This window comes from Eurypyga helias, unplaced genomic scaffold (assembly GCF_000690775.1).
Source record: "Eurypyga helias isolate BGI_N326 unplaced genomic scaffold, ASM69077v1 scaffold15852, whole genome shotgun sequence".
Lineage (NCBI taxonomy): Eukaryota > Metazoa > Chordata > Aves > Eurypygiformes > Eurypygidae > Eurypyga > Eurypyga helias.
Window position 1 is genome coordinate 55,700 of NW_010236741.1, and position 10,742 is coordinate 66,441.

The 10,742-nt window shown below is 43.0% G+C and overlaps 1 protein-coding gene across 2 annotated transcripts; it reads right to left on the bottom strand.

The window, feature by feature from the left end:
- Positions 1–7,825: 7,825 nt before the first annotated feature.
- On the bottom strand, positions 7,826–10,113 carry BLOC1S2 (biogenesis of lysosomal organelles complex-1, subunit 2). Of its 2 annotated transcripts, none has more exons than XM_010147209.1 (4): positions 10,002–10,113; positions 9,080–9,199; positions 8,477–8,581; positions 7,826–7,945 (listed from the first exon to the last, which is right to left on the bottom strand). In XM_010147209.1, the coding sequence occupies exons 1-4, from the start codon at positions 10,042–10,044 to the stop codon at positions 7,914–7,916; spliced, it is 300 nt and encodes a 99-aa protein (XP_010145511.1). In that variant the 5' UTR covers positions 10,045–10,113; the 3' UTR covers positions 7,826–7,913. The 2 variants fall into 2 exon arrangements, with proteins under 2 accessions (XP_010145511.1, XP_010145512.1); XM_010147210.1 differs by having other exon boundaries at positions 7,914–7,942; positions 10,002–10,104.
- Between the last annotated feature and the right edge of the window lie 629 nt (positions 10,114–10,742).

Consider the following 10,742-nt stretch of genomic DNA (forward strand, 5'->3'; position numbering starts at 1 on the left):
TTGCCAGCTCCCAAAGTCATGAAAGCTCTGGTTGAATGACAGTCATTTCCCAATCTGTTGAGACTGAAACACTCAGATTATTTGCTAAACACTTTATGGACAGAAATGTGCTTACAAAAGAAAATTGTATGGTGCTTTTATAATCACCACAGCCAGCCCTTAACAGAGACAGAGTAGGCAATTGCATAGGGAAGGAGACAGCTGCTGTCCCTACCACCTGATCCTCTCAGCACCACAGGAACAGAAGTTTGTACTCCAGGGTTTCCACAGAGTCTACCTCTCCTCCGTAATTTTAGTTGGTTTGTGACCTATTTGTAAAGGTAAACATAAAAAGGTGGTTTTTTTCCCCATTAGAAGATGATCATCATCTGTATTCTTGCCCCAATACATATTGTCTCCTATGGTGGGGTTGGAATTTATCAATTACTGAGCAGATGGGTCCTCTTGTGTGATTATAATGAAGGTTTGTGAAATTACAATTTATACTGCAAAATAAAGAAGTAGCACACTGAATTGTTTTGGGTTGTTTTCCTGAGGTCCCAGAAGAACATATTTTTTGGGGAAAACTTGCCTTCACAAAGCTTATACTCCCAAATGTCTTCCAAGTCTTGTATATATCTGACTGTTTCACTTCACTCACTTGTATGAAATGTATTATGGCTTGAAGAATGAGTTGGCCAATGACCTACAAAACTTCCATTTTCAGTAATAATGTGGGAGAAGGCTGGACTGACCCTACAAGACCTACCAGAACATCAACTGCGGTTACAAAGCTGTCCATTGTGGCAAAAGTGGACAAATAAAATAATACTGAGATCCCCCAAGGTTTTATTTACTAGATTAACGTCAGCTTGCATCTTCCCATTATTTTATGAATCACATAAAGATCACCACAGCAATGTTACAATCAGGAAAAAAAAAAAATAAGAGTAGTTTTAACAAGTTGCCAAGCATACATATGCAGATGCAGGACTGGCATTTCCTAACAGTCACATTCCCTGCAATGTATAATTTAATGTGATTACAGTGAAGACAGAGAGCTGAATCTGTGCTATGTGGAAAAAAGACAGCAACTGTAATATTACCACAATGGCATTAACTATTTGTGTGAAACAGGCACAACTTCTTTCAAGATATTAATAAGCTAGATATACCATGAGTTGGTAGTGTGGCACTGCAGAGGCCACAAATGTCACAGAAATATAAATGAAAGATATGAAAATAGCATCTAGTTAATCCCCATATACCAAAGAAGATCAACTATTACAAGTTTCCTCACCAGATAAAAAGAAGAAAGCACTCCCTACTTCCTCTTCAGCTGACTAAAATAGTCAAAGGAAATGGCCGAGGCGCAGCTTCCATGTTCCAGACCATCTTCCTCCACGCTGAAAAGACAAGGACACAGACAATGCAAATCAGGAAGAAAACAGCTTTAGTTCTCAGAGGCTCCACCGTGATACGCAGTGGGCTTTGAGATCAGAGGAAGGCTAAAGCTGTGTCCTGGAAGCTTCGCTTTCTGTCACCTGTGGTACAAAAAGCAGTGCAATGATAACCAAAAACTGCTCGCAATTCCTCTGTGTTAACTAGCTTTAGCACCAAGTGATATTACCACCTCCTGGGAGATTAAGTATCAGATTTTTAAAAATTAGAATGCTTAATGAATGGTATTTATGTCATCAACTTTTGTTGACCACTAAACTGAAAATCATCATTTTAAAAACTAACTGTCACTGAAAAACTCTACATCTCCCACAAAGCCATGCCAGTCGCTCTCTGCCTGCCTGCTAGCACTCAGTTTTGCATAGACTTTTTTTTTTTTTCTACTGGGACTGTACAAGCAGTGCATTGCTTGCTTGTGTGCAGCACTAAGCAGGGCTATATGAATTTTCTGTGGCAAACCTAACATAATTTTCTGTCACGTGGCCACATGAAGAAGGGGCTTTCAAACTTGATTAATCCATTCTGCACACTGTTGCTATTAGTTCCCAAATATCTCTCACAGAACATAAGCACCTCTGTGAGCTGATATTTCTAAGAGTTTTCGCAGGAGCTGGGAAGCAGCTGCAGAAGCAACAGTCAGCTGGGCAACCACTAACAAAGAAAAGAACTGGCAAGTTCTCAAACCCACTAAGGGTGCCCCCCAGTGAAGCAATCCACGAAGCAAAAATATGTACTTGAGCATTTTCCCCGTAACAGCGCAATAGCACTTGCCTGTACTACTATTATAAATTAACATCACATACACAGATTAATTTTATGTCTGGACGTTAAAGATAGATGTGGGTGAAGTGAGATGGAGTGATTATTTAATCTCTTGGGACGTCAGTGCTCCCTTGATAACTCTATACAATAGCATGTTAAGCTAAATATGACTGTCAAGAGACCTGAGAGCTGAAAGTGGCTTTCTATCACATAGAATATACTGAGGTTCAACAGTGCTGTTATCCTGAGGATAAAGCTGGATTACTGATTAACACTGAAGAACTTTGGTTCTGGGCTTCACCTTTCTAAATGGATCGTCTGTTTGGCACACAAATACACCAGAGATGTTTTTCACATGGGTCACAACCATAACTGACAATACTTGTGTGCTGTGCGATACGCTCCCCCCAACGGAGACAAACACACAGGTTCCAACTTTCTTGCAGCTGAGGGACCCAAGGAGAGTTTTCATACTTATGCTTTTGCCTTTTCAAGCTCTAATATGGAGTATGCCTTCCCTGGCTTCTTTCTTTCACTGACGACTCTCACCGCAAGAAGCACAGCTTTTCTGCTCTGTGCAATGTGTGGCCCTCTTAATAGCCTCCCACACACATGAACACACAGTGTCCACCACTGCACATACTGAGCCCAAACACTTTGTGAAAACAGGACCATAATTCTTACTGAGTTGAAAAAATTTACCAAAAACCAACACACCTTTTAAGTTGCATCCACTTGCCTCAAGCAAGTTATTCATCAGCTGTACGATGTTTCCTATGAGGGTCAAAGGAAACAGCACAGGAGGCGACTTCCCTGTTTCAGACATCCTCCTCCACGCTAAACAGACAAGGAGGCAGACAGTGCACACCAGCAAGAAAATGATTGTGGCTCCCAGGGGTTTCATTGCAACATGGAACAGGCATGTGGGCTTGGGAAGGGCTGAAGCTGCATCCTGGAAGGCTCACTTTATCAAGTCTGCAGTAAAAACAACAGTGCAAAGGTAACCAATATCTGCTCTAGTATCCTCTAGATTAAATGTACTGGTTAAAAAAAAATCACTTGCTGCCAACAAACTTGGATGAAGTGCTTTAATTTTTAAGTCTTGGTGACCTTTATTTAAAGTCAACCTTGTCCTACTATAATATCAGAAAGCAGGAACAAACATTAATCATTAGCAAACCTTGCATTAACAAACCCTGTCATACTTTTCATAGCATGCTTGTCTTCTGCCTACTGCTGTTGCTTACATGTTTGTCCTCTCATGGGATGCTGCAAATACAACAATGTATTTATCTTCAGGCCATTACATACACTTGTGATTATCATCCCATTGGATATCTTTTAACGTTTCTATTGAACACAGAATTCCAGGTTAAAAAGTATACTCCATTCTAGAAGAGCTGTTTTTCAGCTGATGGACGTGTTGCAGTTTCCACTAATGATTTACAAGCCCATTCTGAAGACTGTGGACATGTCCACAAAGTACTGCTCTGAACATTGCCTGACTTCAGAACAACGTGTTAGAGCAGCTGGGCAGAACTGTCTTGAGGTGCTGGGGAAAAAAACACCTCTGGAAAAGAAATCTTCTGTTTCAGCCTACAGAGCTGTATTTGCTAGGCTGATGTTCACCCCCACCCTGGTTTGCAGTTGCAGGCCAAGTCCTCAAGAACTGCTTCAGCTCCAAAGCAGTTTCACGGACAGCGTTGATAAGATACTTTGCCCCCTGACTCTCATCTATCAGCCCTCCCTTTCCTCTGTTCTTTTCTGTGTTCTTCCCTTCAAGCACCTGATACTTTCTGATTATGTTTTCCCACAGGAAATACTGCAGAAGAGATAGAGATTTAGCCTCCCCCTGTACCTCCTCTGGAACTTTTCATGGGCTCTCCAGGGGAAATGTTTGAGCAGCAGCCAACTTGTGCCTCTGCTTTGGGACTATACATTTCCCCAGTACAATGCTGTTCACACACACCTAGCTATATCTCTTCTGTGGTGCTACTTTCCAAGAACCTGCCATCCTTGCTGTCGTTTGGATTCTACCAGTCACAGAGGGCCCTCTGGCAGAGAAGGGAATAGTTACTCAGGGACAGTACTGGAAACAAAGCTGTCAGCTCTCGGGCTAATTGGGATGCCACTGTCACACAATCCTCCGCCAGTCAGGTAGTCAGTCTCTAAAATTTCCTCCCAGAAAGAAGTCACCTGTGGGACAAGCTCCTTTTCCCATTTCTGCTTCCTGGAGTTGGGACGCTCAAGAGTTTGTGAAGGAATTTGTTATTTCTTAGCTCTCTTACCTGAAAACACTAAGCGCCTGCTGGCAATGCATGGCCAGGTGGTTTTCCATCTTCCGAATTCCTGGAGGTTTGAATCTTCGTGGTTTATGACACCGGGTTGTATTTTCCAGGGGTAGCAAAGCACCTTTTCCCCAGGCGCCGGGCGCGGTCCCCGCTGCGCCGCACCGCTGCCCCCTGGTGGCCGTCCTGCAGCCCTGCCAGGGAAAGACACCCAGCCCGGAACGCCAGCAGCAGAGCAGCAGCAGCCCGTGCTGCTGCTGAACTAAATTAAATTTAAACCAGCAGACGAAAAGCCCCAGCCCTTGTGCCCCTGCGAACGTGTTCTTGCTTAGTCAGCACCAGCCCACCCCTGAGTGCAATCCTTTCCGCCCAAACACTCTGACAATCCTTACATCAAACTCCCGTGTTAGGAAAACTTCCTACTGGTCTGCTGTCCTGTCCGTAGCTGCCTTGGGCAACCCGGCACGCTCCAGGCACACATCACAGCAGGAAAGTCGTGCTGCTGCAGGAAGAGCTCAGTAAGTTCAACCATGCATAAGAAGGTTGAGGCACATGACTATCTCCTCAGAAAGACAAGCAGCCCTGAAACATCTTCACTCTTACGTGCCTCCCCACAGGCTCAAGAGGAAAGGATGCCCTACTGGGTCTGCGGCAGTTGGAAGCACTAGAGGATGTAACCATAAAACAGAGAGGAGAGCTGTGCTGCTCTTCCTGGCCCCTTCAAGAATTTACACAGAAAGGCTGCTATAATCCCAGTGACACTAAATCCTTATTATATGAAACTATGAGTTGGGCAACCCAACTGGAATATGGACAGTATGTAAAAGGAAAAGGGAGGGTGACTGACACTCACCTTACGACTGAGCAGGGCTGCCATACATCCAGTTCCATACCCAGCTTGGACCTGTAGGTTGTGTCTCCCAGTGAGGGTCTGAGCATACGGTCCGCATCCGCTAAGGGAGTGGACTTGTAACGACACTGGCAGCATGCTATCGTTACAGCATGGAGCGTGTCCCGGCCCTGTTCTGCTCTGCACTCAATACTTGGCTTGCAGGTGATCTGCCATGAGCAGAACTGATTCAGCTTGCTGCCATGCAACAGGACAAGTCACTGGCACGTAGGGCTTGACATTTTTATCACATGGAGATGCTGACGATTCCCTAGACCGCAGATGGCCAGCTCTCCATTGTAATTCCTTGGGATACAACTCTGTCACCCCTTCATCTTGGCCTCTGCACCTAACCAGTGGCCTCTCCACCTCTGCACTGCAGAACAATCCTTTTGTGTGCCAGCATCCACTCTGTGCCTCTAGCACCATCTTCCAAGAAAGAGCTGGGAATAAAAGAGATCACCAGACTAGAAGACCAGTGGTCTTAACAACCTGTCCTGGTCAGCATTTCAGTGGCTGGTCAGCTCTAGATGATGTCCACCTATCCAGAGCCATTTCCAACCTGATATGAATCCGTAACATTTCTGTTCTCAAGAGATGGGTAGAGGTCAGGGAGGGGACTCACAGGGGATCAGGGACTAAGCTCCCAGCCACATACAAGTGCTACATGCCGTAATGAAAATCCTCATTCTTCCAGAGAACAGAGGGGCTCTGAGCAGCACCCTCAAGCCAAACATCTGATTCTCCCCCACAGCGGCAAAGAGAAAGGATGGCACTATCAAAACCACTGGTGAGGCTGGCTGAATCACGGCTACCTACAGATGCATGACACTGGAGAAACAGGACCCTTAGAGTGTCTACCACCTTGTGGTACCACTCCCCAGCACCAGAGATTGCCAAGCCAGTCACTGTTCAGGCTGTCATTCAAATGCCCGTCTCTAGGCACGAAGATTTTAGATCTGGCAGGCTAGATCCTCTTGTCCAGCAGAACTGTGAACACACCACGGATCCTGAGAAGATGACAGTCTGTCAGATCTTAGAACAGGCTGCTGTTCTACACGGTATAATTTCCTCCAACACAGATAAGTCACCTGTTGGCACCTCTCTGTTGGGTTGGAGGATGTTGCTTTGACAACGATACTACAGTATCTAATTTACTTTCACAGGTAGAAAAGTCACCCGTGAGTTAACTGTGGATAAAAGCAATACAGAAGCAAATGGATGCCTACCTCTGGGAGCCTTAACCCTGTTCTTTAAAGATGCTCATTCCAAAAAGGCCTTCCTTCAAAGTGAACTCAACCATGTCTCAAATCCTACATCAAGACCACATAAAATAACATTTTCTATTTTAAACACAGTTTTTTTAAAGTGATGGTGAAGGCTCTCAAAGGTCACCTGCTGCTCTGCTTTTAAACAGCACTACGGAAAAGTGTCCACCTTAAGTATGTACAGTGGCTGTGCCCTAACTGACAGCACTGTGCTCTTTACCACGCTGGCACCTGACTAGACATTCTTCTAAACAGCTTGTACAAGTTTGAACTACTTCCTTCCTACATCTGTATTTGTACTATCCTCAGCTGCAACTCAGTGAAAAGTCAGCTTGAACTAGCCAGGGTCAGTAAATACAGGGAAAAAAGAACTTGCAGTAGGAGTACCTCTCCAGTAAAAAGGGCTCTGCTAAATTAGCAACTTGGAACACACTTGATCTGGTAGAGAAGCAACTTTGTGTGCTGGGCATGCCTCTTCGAAAACTACTAGGATGTAAATTCATTGGTAAAGTAGAGAAAGGATCTGCTAAGTTAACTGAACATGTGTTAAAGCAGTACTTAGGGTAATTTCACCTGGGGTCCAGACAGTCAAAGACTATAATTGAAGGAATACTTGACACAGAGTTTAAAGCATGTTCTTTTCTATGATGTCCAGTAACTGGAAGGAGTTTGTCTTTATTAACAGACCCTTTGAAAAAAATAAAAAGACAGCTTACATGATCTTTCCAACAGAAAGTTGAGATTCCAGAGAGACAAATGCAGCAAGTTGTTTCATTGTAAATAATAATTAGTCTCTCTATTTCAAATAGGTAAAGATGGATACCAAAATGAATTGTTCTCAATACCATGTTCGTAACTCCCAAGGCCATGTAACTTCTCAACACAGAGCTCAGTGTAGGAAAAAGTGAAGTTTAGGTCCTGTTGCTACTGAAGGAAAATGTCTTTATAGGTTATGGAGGGTAGTAGATAGCATATTTCATGTGGGACATAGGACTAACACAGCAAATATCAACATATGGGTTAGGGACAGGCTTCTACTTTTCAGTGCAGAACAACTGAGGGAACAGAACCTCCCTTGAGAAGGGGAAAATATTATTCAGCCTTAAGCCTTAATACAGCCTACTTTACTCAACAGACAGAAAAAGTTACCAGTCTTTACATCAGTTGTAACCAAATCCTTGCCAACATACAGAATTGCTTTTGTGCAACTTAAACAGAAATCAGTCTGACTCATAGCCCAACTCCAACTTAAAGACTGTTGTAATTTCACCGTTTCTCCAGTTTTTTGTACTTGGCTTCTGCAGAAGGAAAAATAACAATATTTTAGGACTGGATAGGTAAAAGCTTTGAATCCTGTAAGCTCCTATACATCTTAAAATTCAAGTTAATTTACAGGATCACTCAGGGTCATTTTTTACTGAAGTATTGAGGCAAATATAATTGTACAATAAAATTTTTAAGAACCAGGTGCTGAAGTCAGACAACTTAACCCAAGGGGACTTGGGTGCCTGGTGGAACTTTATTAATCCCTCTGTTTTCAGGATTAAATATCTGTCTTGAAAATTTGTGATAGTGCATATTGTAAAAGAGAAATCAAGCCTCACTAATAGACTGTAGTTCAGTAATACCTGTACTACTCTCTTTCCATATAACTTGATATATTAATCTTTTGCCAGTGTTTGCCACTTCACATACACTGTTCATTGCTCAAAAGCAGCACAGGCAACTCTGCAGCCCAGATTTGTCAAACAGAGGAGGAGTTTAGTCTTTTAAAATCCCCTTGCAAGGGACTATGCTGCTAGGTAGTAGTGGTAGAGAACAATAGTTACCAAGTTTTTTGGAATAGGCATCCAATTTATAAGCTGCCTGCTCCAGAACTGCAACCTGTTCCTCAATTAGGTTGATTTGTTCCAGATATGGCTGAAGAGCGGCATCTTAAAAAAAGCAGAAAAATCGTATCTGTCAGTTCTCAGTAATTCACTTCCAAGAAACAGTTCATACCTGAAACACAAGAATTTCTCGTAACATTCTTCAGATAGAACAATTTAAAAGCTCCTTCCTTCCCCTGCCCCAGAAATCAAGGGGTGATACTGATAGCTGTGCTTTCCATTCCTGGAAAGTATGAAAAGCTTAAGAGCACTAGCTAGGCTCAACACAAGTAACAACACAACGTGCATCAACACAAGTGTTATCTCCTATCAGATCCAAAATTTGGGGTAAAAGGGGATATAAGATCAGATGTGTTCTCTCTTACACTAGCCCACCTAGTCCATAGCCGTACAGGAATGTACAAGGTTGGCCCTGTAGAGCAGCATGTCAATTTCTGTGAGTTTCAGAGTCCTCATGGAGTGTGAACTATGACATTCTTGGATGCTTCATTTTCCAAACAAGTGTACTGTTCATTATACTCCTACCTGATGCGGTTTACTTACATTTTTGATTTAAATCCTTCAGATTTCTGCTGATGTTTATAGCAATATCTTTCATTTCTAGGTACTTCAAACTAGTCAGCTTATTCATGTTTTCCAAGAGTTTGTAGTCTTCACTGGTAGCTTAAAAAGAATAGAGTTCATTTTAATTAAAAGTTGATGCAGTTTGAATTGTGTGCAGACTCTTCAAGAGGACAAGAGATTACAAACTAAGTTAAATGTAAAAAAGAATAGTTTAGATGGTAATACAGGTACCAGTAGAATGTTCTATAGAAAGAGAGATGAAATTTTGTGAATTGTAAAAATCAACTGATTAATATTTAACACTTGCAAATTTTTTTAAAGAAAAATTGACTAATTTCACACATGTCTACCCTTATCCTGTCATTTAAACACTTATGTTTCCAAAAGTGATAGCACCAATCCAGATGGGTAATCCATAGCATATACCTTTCAAGCCCATGCAAATCAGTAGTGCTGTGCAGTGCTTTCAAAACTGAAGCCTACGGAATCTACTAACTTGCTGAGCAGTTTACTTTGCTCCAGTTAATGTTGCACAGCAGTTCATTCTAAAACACGAGTGTTGGAAAACATGTGTAAGGTCCTTGCTCTCATTCAGAAGCAAAATAGCTGCATGTGTTCTATTCTCAATTGTATTCTTTCTGCAAGACTACAAAGAATTTTTTTTAAAGTTGCTGATATCATACTGAATTCTTTTGAAAAGTATTTCTGTTCTTCTGAGACTTCATTAACGCAACTAACCTCAGCGTTGTTAGTAGCCTAGCAACATGCCAGACTTGAAATGCCAGTCTTGCTAGATAGGAGTTAAATATGTATAGTTGAGATGAACTACACAACAGATTCCTTGAAAAGAAAACGAAAAGAAACAAAATCTTACTTGCAGGTCAGTATTGCTGTGCCTTACCTGTCAGTTCACCTGTTAAATAAGTGGCCATTTTGCTGAACATGTCTTTACAGAGTTCATTGATATCTGCCTCTGCTGGTTCCTTAGCTTCCTCTGCTGTTTCAACAGCAGGATCCTCTAATCAGGGTACAGACAATAATGGGTTAGGGGAAAGTTAGCAGGTACAGAAACACATCATAAGAATTAAATGGTTCTGGTTTTTTTTCCCTTCAAATTGACTACACCTACTTCCCATATAAGTTGTCTACTTTACACTGCGGGGTGACAAACCTAGCCAGTTTCCTTGAAGTAGCATCCAGATTATTGCAAAATACTTAAGACAGCATTTAAGTGACAGACACCTGGCCTGACCGCACTTGTAAACATCAGCCCCCTCCCGTGCTTAGATGGCAGGAAAGGAATTTGGAGAGAACTTCTGAATGACACCGTGCACAATGCTACCGTTTCTTTCTAGTCACCGATTCCGAACTGACGAATCCCCGCCCCGAGTCCATTTCACATGGGGCTACAACAGAATCCTGCCTGGGGAAAGCGATGCCACAGCTTTTCTCCTCCAAACCCCTTTCTCCCACAAACTGCCCTTGTCCTGCCCTTCGCAAGAGCCGTTCAGCAGCTCCTCCTCAACCCGACAGGTTGCCCTTTCCTCTGTCCGCACCTCCGGCCGGCGGGACGCAAGGGCTGCCCCGAGCAGCGGCGCGGGGTTGTGAGAGGCACGGGGGGTAAGCCCCCGGCGGGATGCAG